This window comes from Macaca nemestrina, chromosome 9 (genome assembly GCF_043159975.1).
Source record: "Macaca nemestrina isolate mMacNem1 chromosome 9, mMacNem.hap1, whole genome shotgun sequence".
Lineage (NCBI taxonomy): Eukaryota > Metazoa > Chordata > Mammalia > Primates > Cercopithecidae > Macaca > Macaca nemestrina.
Window position 1 is genome coordinate 86,864,179 of NC_092133.1, and position 18,416 is coordinate 86,882,594.

The 18,416-nt window shown below is 37.3% G+C and overlaps 1 protein-coding gene across 5 annotated transcripts in view; it reads right to left on the minus strand.

Moving 5' to 3' along the window:
- LOC105486617 (poly(ADP-ribose) glycohydrolase) overlaps positions 1-18,416 on the minus strand; it is a 135,586-nt gene that overhangs the window by 60,010 nt on the left and 57,160 nt on the right. For all 5 annotated transcript variants that reach the window (XM_011749547.3, XM_071069999.1, XM_071069996.1 and 2 more), the window contains 2 exons: positions 11,056-11,148; positions 5,226-5,383 (listed from right to left, as the gene is read on the minus strand). In XM_011749547.3, the coding sequence (XP_011747849.1) occupies positions 5,226-5,383; positions 11,056-11,148 (251 nt within the window). The remainder of the gene's footprint in view (positions 1-5,225; positions 5,384-11,055; positions 11,149-18,416) is intronic.

The following is an 18,416-nucleotide window of genomic DNA, read 5'->3' on the forward strand; positions in this document are numbered from 1 at the left end:
TTTTCTTCTGCACATAAAAGTAATACCTGGGCTGGGCATGGTGGCTCATGCCTCTGAAACAGGTTCTTTATATACTTGCAATTGCAGATTCCAATGCTCTGTGTTTTCTCTCAATTCTACCCCAATTACTAACAAAATCAGAGGTAGAAGCTATGTTTGATTATATGTGGCTTAAAAATAAAACATCTCGTAATTCCTAAGACTAAGATATAGTCTGAAAAGTAAAAGACAACAGACTGAGAACAAAGCGTCTAAATTATAGTCTTAGCACTCTGCCACTAACCAGCTCCGTTACTCAAAACAAGTCACTTAATTCTCAAATATCTCATCCGTAAAATTTATTTTCATTCATTCAACAAGCATTTATTGAAGGCCCACAATGCATGAGATTTTGTGAAAATAACAAAGAAGAGGACAGTTAAGATCTCTGCCCCACTGAAATGATTAAATAAGCAATTATGAAGTAGTCTAGGTGGTACAGTAGGAAAAGTAGGAGACAGTAAGGGTGCACATCTGGTTGTACAAACCTAAGAAGTACCCTGGATGCCTCTCTCCACCCATAAACCAACCCTGTCTATCACCATCACTCTGGCTACCCCTTCAAATGTCTCCACACCTCTGTCCCCTCCCCTACACTATCCCAGCTACCACCCTCTATCCTGGTGCATTGCAATAGCCTCTCCAATTGGGTAAACTCAGTTACTCTGGCCCCTCTCTGCTTGATTCCCACATTACAGCCAAAATAAACTTTTGAAAATGTAAAATTGAACATGTGTGCTAGTCTCCCTCTACCCCCATATCTAATCCTCCAATGACTTCTCATTGTTTTCAGATGGCCTAGTGAGACACAGCATGGTCTAGCCTCCACCTACTTCTGCAGCCTCTCCCATCTCCATGTTCCTTCTCACTCTCTGTGCTGCAACCACACTGTCTTCTCTCAGTCTCTGGGCACGTCAGGTCCTTCTTGCGACAGTGCCTTTGCACGTACTCTTCCCCCTGCCTAGAATGCAACCATCTCTCCTTCTCCTTGGCAAAACTCTTATTCACCCTTTTGTACTTAATTCAAAAGTTGCACTGGGCATGGTGACATGCACCTGTAGTCCTAGTTACTTTGAAGACTGAGGTGGGAGGATCTCTTGAGCCCAGGAATTTGAGATCAGCCTGGGCAACATAATGAGATCCAGTCTCAAAACAACAGCAGCAAGAAAAGTTACTTCCTTAAGGAAAGTTTCCTTTATTAAATTATATCTTTCTTTAATAAAATGTCATGGTGCTGTGCACCTCTCCAGAGGTACACAGAGGTTAGCATAGGAACCTAGAGTAGCAAACCTATCCTAGCAGAATCTGAGACACCAGAAAAACTGATACGTGAACTGAGTATTGAAGGAGGAATAAAAGCCATGTGGAAAAGAGAAGGGCATCTGTGACATGAGGTTTGAAAATGAGATAATACTATGTAACAGTAAGAACTCAGAAACTGGCTTCTCCTTTCTCTGTAATCTCAAGGCACTCAATATACTGTGGGGAATATTGCAGTTGCTCATGTACATTTGAACTAAACACTGACTAAATACCAGTATCTAAAACTTAGCTACTGTACAAACTTGAAAAATAGATTAAAAACATGCTCCTTGCAACTAATATTTATGTAACCAAGGAGCATATTATATATATATATATAAAAATACTATACTGTTTGCTAACACTAGGATTTTAAAGAAATTTTCTTAGATAACATTATTTTTCATTCTTTGCTGCCCCTTCCTTAGTGTTGATAGTGGAGAATAATCATATATAATAACAAATTATCATCAATATTTTAATGTTTGAAGGTCATAAAAATATAACCCAAGAATTATGACAGTTTAAGAGCAGCTTATATTCAAGTCCTCTGCTATACTTTCACCTGCCAAACACAGAATAAATGCACTGAAATGTCTAGTTTTTAAATTTTTTAATTAAAAATTTATATTAGGAACTAACCAGCTGAATTCTAGAATTCATCTTAAGAGAGTAACAACATTCTCCAATTTTAAAAGGCTAAAAATATGGCCTTTGGGGCTGACACTCTGATATTGGAGAGAATTGTGAATTCATTTCTCTGCTGCCATGTGGAGTTGTAAGAAATGCTGCCCATATAAAGTAAGTTGCATTAAAAACAATGACACTCTAGCAGCAATGAGCACACCTATCACCCAGATACTGGTCTCTAAATACCATTGTACAATAAAAGAAACCAGGAATCCTTGAGAAAATGGTTGATTCCAGGATTGAGGCATGGAAAATATAAGATGAACTCGGAACAATGTATGATTCCAGAAAGTTAACGCTCAAAAAAAGGATGGGGCTTATCAAAAGAACATAGGAGTCAACCTGAAGGAGCCATAATAGCCAAAGCTAAAATAATTAAAGCAGTAAAATAAATAATACTATTCAATTTAAACTCACACAATGAAATAAATATCCATTAGTCCATTCTGATAGTTTAAAAACGGGGGAAAAGGGATAGCTCTTCCTTACAATGGAATTTCAATTAGCAAATGTAGAGGAAGAAAGCAGAAAATTCACAATAGGCAAACACTATGGTAATAATCATTGCAGACAAGATGCACCAATGGATGCTAAAATTAGTAGGGATAAATGTGAAGCAAAATAACATTTGCACAGTGTTTTATCTCTTGGAAAATATTTATTAATCACAAAAGGAAATATATGGTAACTTTACAGTGGAAAAAGCCAGCAGACACTACCTTAGCCAACTGATCACCAGTAATAAGAAGTATGATCCCATTGATACGGTGCACTGAGGACACAGGATCATTTCTGTGGTATTCTGCCAAAAATGCATGACCTCATTCCAATCCTGAAAAAACATCAGCCAAACCCAGATTGAGAATATTCTCCAAAATAACCGGAATGAGTACTCTTCAAAACTGTCAAGATCATGAAAGAAGAGAAAAAACAAGGAACATGCTGGAGGAGACAAGGTAATTAAATGTAACTGGGATGCTGGGTAGGATCCTGGAACAGAAAAAGTATACTAGGAAAACTGGTAGAATCAGACTCGGTGCAGTGGCTCACATCTGTAATGGGAGCCCGAGGTGGGCGGATCACCAGAGGTCAGGAGTTCGAGACCAGCCTGGCCAACATGGTGAAACCCCATGTCTACTAAAATTACAAAAAATTAGCCGGGTATGGTGGCATATTCCTGTAATCCCAGTTACTAGGGAGGCTGAGGTGTCAGAATCGCTTGAACCTGGAAGGCAGTGAGCCGAGATCTCACCACTGCACTCTAGCCTAGGTGACCGAGCAAGACTCTGTCTCAAACAAACAAAAAAAGAAAGAAAGAAAGAAAGAAAAACTGGTAGAATCAAAATAAGGTTTACAGTCGGCCAGGCATGGTGGCTCATACCTATAACCCAGCACTTTGGGAGGCTGAGGCAGGAGGATTGTTTGACTCCAGTAATTTGAGATCAGCCTGGGCAAAACAGCCAGACCCAATCTCTACAAAAACTTTTTACAAATTAGCTGGGCATGATGCTGCATGTCTGTAGTCCCAGCTACGTGGGAGGCTGAGAAAGACTGCTTAAGCCCAGGACTTCAAGGCTGCAGTAAGCTATGACAGGCCACAGTACTCCAGCCTGGGCAATAGAGTGAGACACTATCTCTAAAAAATTTTCAAAAATAAAATAAGATCTACAGTTAATAATATTAAACCAATGTTAATTTAATTTTACTATGGTTACATAAGATGTTAACACAAGGTGAAGCCAGCTAAGCTTTATACAGGAATCCTTCGTACTATTTTTATAACTTTTCTGCAAGTCTAAAATTAGTTCAAAGTAAAATGTTTTTAAAGAAACTGTATTAAAAGGGCAAATTAAAATAAGTGGTACACCCAGCAAGGTGGTTCATGTCTGTAATCCCAGCACTTTGGGAGATTGAGGCACCTGGGGTCAGGAGTTTGGGACAAGCCTGGCCAACATGGTAAAACCCCATCTCTACTAAAAATACAAAATTAGCCGGGCGTGGTGGCACACACCTGTAATCTCAGCTACTCGGGAGGCTGAGAAAGGAGAATTGCTTGAACCCAGGAGGTAGAGGTTGCAGTTGGCCAAGACTGTGCCACTGCACTCCAGCCTGCACGACAGAGCGAGACTCCGTCTTTTAAAAAAAAAAAAAAAAAAAAAAAAAAAAAAGTGGTGTTACTGCATCATTCTACTTTGGAGACAAAAGCAGTATGGCAAACAAAAGTGGGTTTTGTTTGTGGGTTCGCTCTATGACTTTATCTCCTACTCTGCACACTGCCCCACCCTCAGAGGCAGGCTCTAGGTGACCAGGGGCAGTGAAGGGCATTACACACAGCCTGCTGGGAAAGGGGCACAGATTACAGCAATTTCTCAAGTCTCACATTGAAATCAGGGAAGAAAACTCATATATCCTATTCATGGGTCCCATAAAGATAATTCTCAAGTGAAGAAAGAAACAGAGGTGGGGATATGAGAGCAGTGAGTAGGAAGGAAGAAAAAACACTGGTTTGCCAAGAAGATTCTTTACAGTATTTTTGTTTGTGTAGAAGATAGAGAAAGTAGTTACTTGGGAAAATGGCTGGAATCTAAAACTTTATCAATAACCTTCACACTGTATTAATTTAGTCAAGTAGTTTGAACATTCTTTTGTTTTTCTTTTTCACACTGATAAATTAATCATGTCTATAAATGGTCAAAATCACCTTTCATTTTTCATCAAAACAATTGCATTTTTTAAGTCTCATAAGACAGCTCATGACTTTATACTCTCATTTTATAAGACTTTTGTAGAAAGGAGGATTTCTCCTCTACCTTTCACAGTATTTCAGCATTAAGGAATATAAGCACAACAAAAGTTCTCATGAATAATCAAACTGAAGAGGCATGTGGAGTCCAGGAACTGGGGAATCATCTGAGAGGACAGAAAGAACATGGGCCCTGGAGCAAGACAGGCCTGAAATAAAATCTCAGTTCTGTGACTTACTAGCTCCTGGATCCCAATCAAGTTCTTTTAACCTCAATGAACTTTAATCACCTTGCCTGCAAAATGGTGAAAATGTCACTTATGTACTGTAAAAATTAAATAAGACAACGGCATATAAAATGCTTGGCCTATGAAATTCACTCAAAAAATATTATTAGTTCCTTCCACCTTTGTCTTTTTCATTGTTAAAGAGGTGTTTTCTGAAAACATACCGATTGAAGTTAATGTCTGGGTAACTAGAATACTCCGATTTCATCTTAGCATTTCGTCGTGGAAATGTGCAGAAGAAAGCATTAGCTAAAAGACTGGCAATCTGTTCCTGTGACATTGTGATGGAATGATTCATCTTCTGTTTCAGAAGCGGTATTGGCTGATAAAAGAAAGAAAAAAATACAGACGAGAAGAGCAATAATTAGTTTAGCAATTTCGAAAGCAGAGCCACCAAATTGCATTTGCTAAATTAAGGCAGAAATAATTTCAGGCCATTCTTGAATCCTTAAATCAGCAATATTGTTAAAGTCAAGGGCTGTTTATCAGGGATGATTGAGAAAATGTACTTACTTGACAAACTGCAGATTTCTAATCAATAATAATGGTAGTGAAGAAAATATAAAACATTACTTATTAGTGAAAAACAAGATTGCTTCAGCAAGTAAATAAAAACACATTGCCCATTTAATGAAAAATTAAAACAAAAGATGAAACAAAAATATGTAACATTGCTTAAGCTAAATTTTGTTCTTATTTATATTAAAAATCATTGCCCAGGCCAGGCGCGGTGGCTCACGCCCGTAATCCCAGCACTTTGGGAGGCCGAGGCGGACAGATCATGAGGTCAGGAGATCGAGACCATCCTGGCTAACATGGTGAAACCCCATCTCTACTAAAAACACACAAAATTAGCCAGGTGTGGTGGTGGGCGCCTGTAGTCCCAGCTACTCACGAAGTTGAGGTAGGAGAATGGCGTGAACCTGGGAGACGGAGTTTGCAGTGAGCCGAGATTGTACCACTGCACTCTAGCCTGGGCGACAGAGCAAGACTCTGTCTCAAAAAAAAAAAAAAAAAATTGGCCAGAATAAACTTTCTTAGTTCTAAATAAAATGATCTAAGATAATTCAACAAAGAAGGCTTTACCCTCTTATTCCAAATTACACTTCATACTGACAATTTCTTTATAAGAATCAAATCTAACTTCATTAAAGTGATTAATAGAACATGTAAAAACCACCATACGAACATGTATAAGTTGTAAAAAGATAGACATTTCTTACATAATCAAACATTCCAAGTCAAAGATGTAAGACACTTTTTCTTCAAATCTTTTATATCTAAAATGTCTTCCAGTTATACCACCAAATTCACTTACCTTTTATTGTCAGTATAATCCACACGACCTGAGTATTGTGTTCAGTGGATTTCATTTAGTTCGTAAACCAAAAATAAAATTCCAAGTCCCCCAACCGACTGAATGAACCCCTCCTCTCAACCATGGGGATTCCAAAGTTAATATGAAACACTAGTCCACACCATGATAGGAAGTGTGGGTCCGACATGCCTCATTATATGCTCCTCACTTTAGAATTCAGCACAAGTGACCAGCATTAACATTAAAACAGAGGCCTTAAAACTGATGAAACAGATTTTTTATAGTAATAAGACACAATTCCAGCCTGACTCGAGTATAGCATCACATGACAGTTAGCAGATCTTGAAATAATTGAAGTATTTTACCCCAAAATATATTTCTTTGACATATTTTGAAATAGCCCTGCAAAGCTGTCTGTTGGGAAAATCTACACTCTGTAGAGAATCCCTATTCCTTTCCAGGTGAGAATTAAGAAAGGGTTTGGTACCTTTTTAGGTCTGATAAAAGCTCCGAAGCCTACTACCTGGAGGTTTCATCCACATGATGAAATCTTGGTCTCAACAAATCCTTATCTTAACCCAGATATTCCTTTCTACTGATTCCAGGTCTTTAGATAATAACTCTTCCAACCAATGGCAAATCAGAAAATCTTTGAATCCACCTAAGACCTGTAAGCTCCCCTTATATGTATTGATTGATGTCTTATGTCTCCCTAAAATATATAAAGCCAAGCTATAGCCTGACCATCTTGGGCACATGTTCTCAGGATCTCCTGGGGCTGTTACAGGCCACTGGTTACTCATATTTGGCTCAAAATAAATCTCTTCAAATATTTTACAGAGTTTGACTCTTTTTGTCAACATATTTTAAATGTTAAAATGTTTTTAAAGACATGATGACAAAATCAAAGACCAACTCCCAGTTTATCCTTCAGCTGTTAAGTTTCAAAATGCTCCTACAGAATATTTAGAGATGCATTTACCTTCTCCCCTTCAGTAAGACACAGAACTAAGAGTTTCGGGTATCTGCACTCATCTCAAACTGGCATGCCTAGAGCAAACTGTCCCGATCATACCTCAGGAGTCGACACCCAGAATGAACCTGAGGAAAGGGCAGGCAAGACAAACCAAAACTGCAGTGCTGAATAATGAATGCTTTTCTAAGTACAGAAGTACACATCATTGCTAGAATAAGAGTTTGCCAGAAAAAAGAACAGATTAAACTTGCAATTCAACTATTTCTCTTGGAAAAATTCAAAGGTAAACAAACAAGTAAAAGGCAAAGAATCTATTTTCACTGTTATACAAAATTCTCTCCCCTTCAGGTCTTAGCAATCACCATTTCTGAGAAAAATAGAGAGCTCATATTGATCTCCATTTTCCATGCTGTGCATTTATTCACAACCAAGCAACGAGTGTAGAAAAGGTGACAGTGCATCAATGGCTTCAAGCAAAGTGTTGCTTGGTTTTAGTAAGAAATGAGTTTTTAACTACCATTTACCAAATTATTCAGAAAAATGATTTTAAAAATTAATGGTAAATATTTCAGGCTTAATGGACTTCAAACAAACATTTCTTGTCTCCCAGATAAACAAATAGTATAATTTTAAATAGAGTTAATGATTTCTGCTCTCCTGGTGAGGGGAAATGCCTAAAAACTCATTATTTGGAGAAATGAGATGTAAATCTTATTGTCAAGCACTCAGCTCAACAAAATAAAAGGCTGGTTACTGTGAACCAAGATATTTCAAAAAGTTCCTGACCAAATTTGTTTCCTTTAATTTTCTTTTGATAAATCTAAAATTTACCTTTTAGATTTGGCCTAGAGTACTTCAATGTGATAAATTATTAAATATCAACATATACAATTTAACTTGCGACAAGATGTATTTTGATCTCAAATAAAAATCTTAACTTTCACAGCAGAGGTTGACTTTTCAATAGAGGGCAAAGCACAGAATTAAGATGCTCTCCCCATTGATATGCTAATGGAGAAGAAAGTCATTGGGAGAAGCCAGGACAAAAAGCTGAGGACCCAGGGGTCTGATTTTGGTTCCAAGGGGCTTGTTATAGCTTACAAAGTTAGATGCTTTTGAATAAAAATTTCTCGTTAAATGAAATATGGAAACTCTCATATGCACGATGGGAAGAGAAGAGGATTAAATGGCCCACTCCCAAAGGCTACCTACTATCTACTATTGATTATGAACTACATATTGAATTCAAAAGGTATATAATTAAGCACCATGCAAACCAGTGACACAAAGAGGATCTCTCTTTAAGGAGACTACAATCCAGTGGTAAGAGATATATAATGACAACAATTATAAAACAATGATTTGAGTGCTTCAGGAGGGATGAACCTTGTCTGGGAGGCAGGGAAGGCTTCACAGGGGAAGTAACAGACAGGCATACCTAGGAGGTAGTGAGAGATTTTACTAAGTAAGGAAAGAAAGGAAAAAGAACTAAGATGGAATATGATCAAGCAAATAACTTCCAACAGAAACAAGCAGAAGATATGTTTTAAAATATACTTCCCCTGCCCAATAGTAAAACTTATTTCAGACACAATGCATTACTGAGGTGAAATTAAAGTTACATAAAATTGAAAACATCACACTGGAAAACATTTCATGGGTCTCAATTGAAGATGGTATAGTCCAAGAAGGCATCTGGACATGTGTGGGTTGTTTTCTGGTTGCCCCAATGACCCTATTTGTGGTGTTTAGGGTGTCCTAACGACATACTGCAATGGATGGGACCATGATACACATTCAGAAATTGTTCCACCCAAATGTCCACAGGGCCCCTGCGGAGTAAAATGCTAGCAGAACCCTGGCTAGCAGCCATGCAGCAAGAGGTGTTGGCCCTAGAAATAGAAGACAAAGGCAAATTCAAGCACCACTGTGAGAAACACAGGAATAAAATTATGAAGAACAAAACAAACCCTGTGGAGGTTTGAAAATACGTTCACAAATTATTTGATGCTCCTCTCTTTAAGAGGTGGAGTCTTGGGCACGGTGGCTCATGCCTGTAATTTCAGCACTATGGGAGGCAGAGGTGGGAGGATCACATGAGGTCAGGAGTTCGAGACCAGCCTGGCCAAAATGGTGAAACTCCGTCTCTGCTAAAAATACAAAAAATTAGCCGAGTGTAGTGGCACATGCCTGTAGTCCCACCTACTCAGGTGACAGGCAGGAAAATCACTTGAACCCAGGAGGCAGAGGTTGCAGTGAGCTGAGATCATGCCGCTGCATTCCAGCCTGGGGGACAAGGGTGAAACTTGGTCTCAAAAAAAAAAAAAAAAAAAAAGAGGTGGAGTCTAATACTCCTCCCCTTGGGTATCGGCTAGCTTCTAATGAACACTAAAACAGCAGAAGTGATGCTAGGTGCCTTGAGAAAAATGGGTCACAGAAGACACTGCAGCTTCCTTGCTCTCTCCCTTGGATTGCTTGCTCTGGGGAAGTTAGCCATTACGTCATAGGGACAATCAATCAGCCTATAGAGAGGCCAATAGCAGGGCCTTCTGCCAACAGCTATGTAAGTAAGCCAACTTAGAGGTGTGTCCTTCAGCCCCAGGCAAGCTTTCAGATGACTGAAGCCCTGGCTGACATCCTCACTGCAACCACAAGAGAAACCCTGATCCACAACCACTCAGTCAGCTAATCTGCTCCCAAAGTCAACAGAAGCTGAGAGATAATACACGTTTATTGCTTTAAGCCATTAATTTTGACATAATTTGTTATGTAGCAATATAAAATTAATGTACTCCAAACAAAATAAAATACAGGATTCTTTATTTTTAAAAGTTAAGGCCGGCACAGTGGCTCACACCTGTAATCCCAGCATTTTGGGAGGGCAAGGCAGACGAATCACCTGAGATCAGGAGTTCAAGACCAGCCTGGCAAACATGGTGAAACACCGTCTCTACTAAAAATACAAAAAGTAGCCAGGTGTGGCGGCGCACACCTGTAATCCCAGCTACTTGGGAAGTTGAGGCACAAGAATTGTTTGAACCCAGGAGGCAGTGGTTACAGTAACCTGGGATTTGTGCCACTGCACTCCAAAAAAAGGAACCTTAGCCAGGTGTGGTGGCACATGCCTGTAATCCCAGCTACTTGGGTGCCTGAGGCAGGAGAATTGGTTGAATCTGGGAAATGGAGGATGCAGTGAGCCAAGATTTTGCCACTGCACTCCAGCCTGGGTGACAGAGCAAGGCTCTGTCTCAAAAAAAAAAAAAGTTAAGAAAGTATCATTAACTCATTTGTTAGAGAATACATTACTTTGGGGGAGGGTGAGGAAGGAGTGGGTAGTATTAAGCCATTTTGAAAATACGCTATTCCAAATCCATTAGTATGTTTTGAAATAATGAGTGCTTTTTAAAGTTAGAGGTTATTTGAACAAAGAGAGAAAAAAGTCATAGTAAACAAGCTTCAACAGTGTAAACAGAAGCTGAGGAATGGAATGCTGCATTTTTAATGTCCTTTTGTAGTACTCTCTACCCTCTAATCTTTTCCTTAATACAGCAAAATTACCATACTCTTTGGCAAAAACTGTTTCCCTTCTCTTCTCTTCTCTCTCTCTCTCTCTCTCTATCTGTGACCTTGGCCATTCAAGTTTAAGGGAAATTCAATTGTCGGTCTCAGGGAAGCTACTGAGGAAGCTACATCCACTAACCTGGGTGCAAATATTTGGCAGACAGAGTGCAATTTTCACCATATCAGGCAAAATGGACTGATATAAATGTTGAGCTTCTGCTTCTTCAAGTACCTGAAAACCAATAAAATAAGTTATGTGAATAATAATAACCAGTAAATATAATAACCGATGAATATGTTTGTCATGAAATTAAATCACGTATCTGCTTTTCATGGAACCCCATAAAGTGGCACACTTATCAGCATCACCAAACACATGTAAAAATACATCAACAAGTGTATACAAATAAATTTACAAATTTATTTCCAAATGTATATTTGGCATTAAGGCAATTCACCTTAATGCCCTCTGAAAAAACTTTAAGTATCCCAAATATCAAATATCCCTCACACAGCATTCACAATAAAGTAAAAACACTTGCAAATGGAAAACAGTACATTCTGCCCTTGGTTATATCAACTAGAAACTGCTAGACCACGAAGGACTCTCTTAGAAGCCCCCAAGGACCCATCTAGCTTCAACGGTCTATAATTGAAGAAATCTCCATAAAAGCCACATTAATTACTTCAGAGCATCCTCTGTGGGTCAAATCTAATCTACTGGGTAACAAACAATGAGGTTTCTGATGGTCTTAGAATTTCTCTTTTCTAGACACCCTCGGAAAGTGAAAACCACCATTCCCATATCATAATTTGAAGCACAACAAAGATGCCATGCATGGTCCATTTTTGTCTTTTATAAAATTTCCCATCACTTTAACACCTTTTAATCTAATTTCTTTCTAAACATCAGGGTATTTCTTTAAAAGTACTGGAAATGACAACATTCTTAATTTAGAGAAACTACATATATAGTCTGGACTGAAGTAAATACTTTATCTACTTGAAATCACATTTTAACTACAAGAGGCCTCAGTTATAATCTAGTCTGATCTTGTCACTACTGGAGAGAAAACTGAGGCCAAGGAGGTTACCTGATCATCCTACATTGAGGTCAATTAAAACTAAATCAGAACAAGAACCTAAGTGTTCTGGTCTTTATGCCACAGCTCTTCCTACTTCCCTATGTGACCAATGTTTGGAATCGATGAAGAAACAGACTTTTGACAAAAATCAGGAACTAAGCAGAAATAAAGGTAAAACCATTTGTTTAGCTGCAGCTGGACAGGGTATGTGTATAAACAGAAAAAGTAACAAAGATTATTTGCCTTGATTTTGCCAGTAAATTCTAACACTAAGAATTTTCGTTATACCAAAACTCTAAAACCCAAACTATGTTTACTTCTCTTTTAAAATTAAGATGAGTAAACATATTCAGAATGAACAGAAGGATATTTGTAATTCAGAGAATTTGAAATTCAATTAATCATAAGCATATAGAAAATTAAGTAAACAAAAGACAATTATTAATTCTGGAGAAAACAAAAAGTTTTGCAAGAGAGGAAAAGCAATCACAGCCCATGTATGACTAGTGTTTATACTATCCAACTGAAAAAACAGACTACTGATGTAATTGAAATGAATATGAAAACTATAGTGAGAAAATGGGGAGGTAGAAATGAGGTTTGCATTTATGGAGGTGGAGAAAGTGAGAATAAGAGCTAAATCCTAATCTTCTAAAGGGGAACTTGTTTTAAAAAGAGTTTAGAGTAGTCAAATGACTGCCTCTTTATAATCTGCCTCCTTAACTCTGTTAAAAATAAGAAAACTAAATTAAAAAAAAATTTTACATTCATAGATGACATTCTACTATTTTAGAGGTACACACTAAAGATACTGGCTTCTCTACACCTGAAAATGTATAAAATACAAATACATTAATGGATTTGTTTAAAATATTCAAACTCTTCCCGTTTATAATTTATCTTTTTTTTTTTTTTTTTTTTTTTTTAAATAGAAACAGGGTCTGCCCAGGCTGGAGTGCTGTGGAATGACTATAGCTCACTGTAACCTTGAACTCCTGGACTCAAAAAATCTCTTCCTGCCTCAGCATCCTGAGCAGCTAGGAATACAGGCCTTTTTGCTTTTTAAAACTATTTATTCTGAAATAATTATGGTTTCACAGGATGTTACAAAAATATTACCTCTCATCCAGTTTCTCTCAATGGTTACATTTTACATTACTATAACATACTAAAAACCAGGAATATCAGTACAATGTGTATCATTCTATGCCATTTTATCACACGTACATGTGTGTAATCACCACCAAAACTAAGATGCAGAACCATTTCACTACAATAAAGATCTCATGCTACCCATTTATAGTCACACTCAGCTTCCTTCCTCTCACTATTCCTAACACCTAACACCCATTAGTTTGTTTTCGAGCTCAAAAATTTTGCCATGTTACCTAAATGGAAACGTACGAGTCCTTTGAAGTTGATTTTTTTTTACACGGCTTAACGCCCTTAAGAGCCATTCAAGTTATTGCAAGTATCAATAGTTCACTCCTCCTCATTATTAAGTAGAATTCCATGGTATGAATATAACAGTTTGTTTAGCAGTTTCATCTACTGAGAGGCACTTTGGTTGTTTTCAGTTTTGTACTATTATAAATAAAGTTACCTTTACTCTCGACCTACCTATACTGTTGTCTGAAATTACTTCCTGTACACAGCACAGTATGTCATTTTTAAAATTCACTCTGCAAATCTGTCTTTCAACAGATGAATTTAGGTCATTTATGTTTAATGTAGTCTTTGATATGTTGAAACTTAAATGTTATTTCATTTTATTTATTTTATCTGTTTTCTTTTCCCCTCCTCCTTATGGGTTACTTGAACATAGTTTAAAATTCCATTTTTGTTTATCTAAAATGTTTCTGACTGCATCTCTTTGAATAGATGTTTTTCTAAAGTAGCTGCTGAAGAACTGCATTACATACAGCTTATCAACATTTACTGGTGTCAATATTTCACCAGTTCCAGTGAAGTGTAGACTTTACCTTCCTTTACCCTTCTCCATTTATAATGTAAATATCTTCAATATTTTCTCTACATACATTGATAACTACACTAGACTGTTTTACAATATTTGAAAACAGTGAAAAGTCAAACATAATTTACAACATTCAAAAAAGTTTTTTTAAAAGTCTATTATATTTACTATATTTTTACTCTTTGTTATTCTTTCTTCTTTCCTGATGTTCCATAATTCCTTTCTTGTATAATTTCTTTTCTGTTTCAGGAAATTTCTTTAGACATTATTTCACGGTAGGTCTGCTGATGATAAGTTCTCTTTTCCTTCACCTGAGAGCATCGTGGTTTCCTCTTCCTTTCTGAAGAATATCTTAATTGGATATAGAATTCTGGGATGACAATTATTTCCTTAGTCCTCAAAATTTTGTGCCACTTTTTTCTGGTCTCCATGTTTGCTGATAAGAGATCTACTGTCATTCAAACTGTTTTTCTGTATAGGCATTGTGTCATTTCTCTTGCTGCTTTCAAGATTTTTTCTTTGCCTTTGGTTTTAAGAAATGTGATTGGCCGGGCGCGGTGGCTCAAGCCTGTAATCCCAGCACTTTGGGAGGCCGAGACGGGCGAATCACGAGGTCAGGAGATCGAGACCATCCTGGTTAACACGGTGAAACCTCGTCTCTACTAAAAATACAAAAAACTAGCCGGGCGAGGTGGCGGGCGCCTGTAGTCCCAGCTACTCGGGAGACTGAGGCAGGAGAATGGCATAAACCTGGGAGGCGGAGCTTGCAGTGAGCTGAGATCCGGCCACTGTACTCCAACCTGGGTGGCAGAGCGAGACTCCGTCTCAAAAAAAAAAAAAAAAAAAAAAGAAATGTGATTATAGTATGTCTTGGTATGAATTTCTTTGGGTTTATCCTACTTAAGGTTCGGTCAGCTTCTTGAATCTGTAGATTTATGACTTTTCTCAAATTTTGGAAGTTTTCAGCCATTATTTCTTTGAATATTGTTTTAGTCCCACCCTCTTTCCCCTCTCTTTCTGTTCATATGATGACACAAATGTTATAGCTAAACTCTGGGTTTTGTTTTTCATCCATTTTCTCACTGCTGTTCAGAATGAGTAATTTCTCTTAGTTTCTTCCAAGTTCATTGATTCTTTCCTCTACCATCCCCATTCTCCATTAAACCTGTCTATTCCATTTTAAAAAATCAGTTATTACATTTTTCAGTTCTAAAATTTCCATTTGGTTTCTCTTGATAGTTTTTTTTTTTTTTCCTTTGCTGGGACTTTGTATTTTTTCATTTGTTTCAAGTATGTTTTTAATAGCTCAGCCTTCTTGTGAGGGCTACTTTAAAATCATTGTCAGACAATTCACATCTGTATTCTCTTGGGGTTGGTGTCTATTGAGGTTCATTTTTCATTTCAGTTGAGATTTTCCTGATTCTTTTCTGGTTATGAGTGACTTTTATTGAAATTTGGATATTTGGGGTATTATAAATCTTTGGATCTTATTTAAATCTTCAGCCAGAGCAGGCCTTCTGTGATACTGTGCCAGCAGGGGAATGGGATAGCTACTTCATTACTAGCAATTGAGGGTAAAAATTCATGTTCCCCAGTCAGCCTTTAGTACCCAAAGTGGAAAGTGAGAGAGGTACCTTGATAGTGCTGGGTTGGGGTGAGAGTTCAAGCTCCCCACCAGGTTTTACTGATACCACTTTGGTGCCATGACAGTACCATAGTCCCTGCTGGTCAGTGGCCTTCTACCTTTCAGAGTCTTATGTTTGTTTTACACACAAGGTCCCTTGTTTTTCACTGTAATTAGTGGGAAGGACAGAGAGAAGTGACTAGTCAACCATGTTAAACCTAAAGATATTAAACCTTAAGTGTCTTAACAGGCTGACATGTCTCCTTTGGGTACCCATCTTTGTCTTTTAAAACTGACACGAGTGGCTGCTGCGGTGCTCTGCTGACAAACTTTACAATATCGCTTATTTATCTGATGAAGCATTATTGCACTGTACTTCTTCACAACTGTCAACACTCCAGACCTATGTCTAATGCTGCTTTGGAAACACAAAAAGGGAACCTAAAAAATGTCATTTAAGAACATAAGCGGCTCAACTACTGTTTGAGATGGAATGCATAATCTAAAATATCACCATGACCTTATAACCTGTATAATGCAAACTGGGATGCAAGTAGGGAAAAGTTATTTAAGATGTACATCACTTCTTAACTTCAAGAAAAGCAACAGCCATATTCTAAAAGCAACAGTCAAATATTCTATAACAATTAAAGAAAAATAAACATATATTACTTATTATGATAATGATGATTATAAGGGAGGTAAGCATTTACATGATGGTAAAAAAGAAAGCTGTATTAAATTCTCCCACAAGTAAAACCCTGCCCTCTACTGGATAGTCTGCATAGATAATTATATACAGCGAGTGTTTTGATCTGTGCGTGTGCCCGTGTGTGTAGCAACTTTTTATTCTAGTCTCAGAAATTGGCTGTATATACATAATATATATATTTCAGTCAGAATTGAATTTCAAAATTCAAAATGAATTTCAAAATTATACTGCTATTTTGCCTACCTCCTCTCCTTATAGATCTGTTCATTCGACTGGCTGATAAACAAATACCTGAGGAACTATTATGTGTCAGGAATTGTGCCAGAAGATGACAGAAGAGTAAACAGTAACAGATGTGGTCACTGACATTGTGAATCTCATGGCACAAAGCCCTATCCTCTCCCCGTGACCCCCAAAACGTCAGCCCTAACCTAGGAGGGCAGTAATAACTGCAACCACATCATAGTGACTGTGGAGAGGCTATTTTTTTCCTTCTCTCCACAAATAGAAACAAGCTACTAAAATAAAGGAACTAAATCTGCCAAACACCAAAACATTATAAATTATTTAAATATCTACAAACATACAAATAGAAAAGAGATGCTTACTTATTTCTTCTTTCTTTGAATATCTGATTAACTACATACATCTGTGAAATATGCTCTAATATTTATGAAAGACGTATTTACACATGACTAAGTACCATACCTGACCTATGGAAAATATTAAATATTGACTACTGAACTTTGAATTAATAAGTGAAATCTGTAGCTCATAAAATGAGAAGACCAGTGTCATTTCAATAAAAGAAAATATTTCCATAGATCTTTTTCAAACAGTTCAGAGCAAACAGCTTTAAAAAAGTAATCAGGCCGGGTGTGGTGGCTCACGCCTATCATCTCAGCATTTTGGGAGGCCGAGGCAGGCAGAGCACAAGATCAGGAGATGGAGACCATCCTGGCTAACACAGTGAAACCCTATCTTTACTAAAAATACAAAAAATTTTTCTAGCCAGGCGTGGTGGTACATGCCTGTGGTCCCAGTTACTTGGGAGGCTGAGGCAGGAGAATTGCCTGAACCTGGGGAGCAGAGGTTGCAATGAGCCGAGATCACGCCACTGCACTCTAGTCTGGGTAACAGAGTGAGACTTTGTCTCGGAAAAAAAAAAAAAAGTAATCAATCACAAATCAATGAATATAAGAAATACCACAAGCTGCTCAGTTTTCTCTATTGGTCTAAACCTAGTTAGATCGCAATAAAATTGTGAAAAGTTACTAACAATCCTCTTTAATAAAAAAAATCAAAATCTATATGAAAAGTCTAGAACATGAAATTTTAATTAATAGACAATTTTTCAATAAGAAGTACACCACTCCAAAACCTAAATAGCAAAGAGGAAATATCCTCATAATCCCGTGGTCCTCATATATATATATACATATATATATATATATATATATATGATTCTCAATGGGGAATAATTACAAAAATTTTTCTCTACTTTGGAATACTGTGTAGCATTTATCATTGTATAATATGGAAAGACTTTTTAGGCTTTCTCTTAAGGCAAAAACAAGTTGTAGAAAAATATAATATTTTAAAAATTGATATAACACAAAACTGTGTGTTTATATGCACACACACCTAAGTTCTCAGAAGAAGTTTGGGGAGGAAATATGCATCTGTTTATATCTGAGAAGAGGATATCTTGGCAGTGGGTTTATGGGTAATATTTCTTTTCTTTTATTTACATTAATTTTCTTCATTGAAAATACATGACATTTTAAAAAACATTTTGCCTTTAGTGATGTAAAAAAATGCCCTTTTGTCATATTTGGTGAGAAAAAATACTAAATTGTTTGAGCAACATAATTTCAACTGATAAATGCACCTATGTGAGAGCTCTGAAAAAGAAACATAGGTATAAATATTGATTATGTTACTATTAGAAACATAGGTGATCCACCCACCTCAGCCTCCCAGAGTGCTGGGATTACAGGTGTGAGCCACCATGCCTGGCCAGGAAATTTTTTTTTTTTTTTTGAGACGGAGTCTTGCTCTGTCACCCAGGCTGGAGTGCAGTGGCCAGATCTCAGCTCACTGC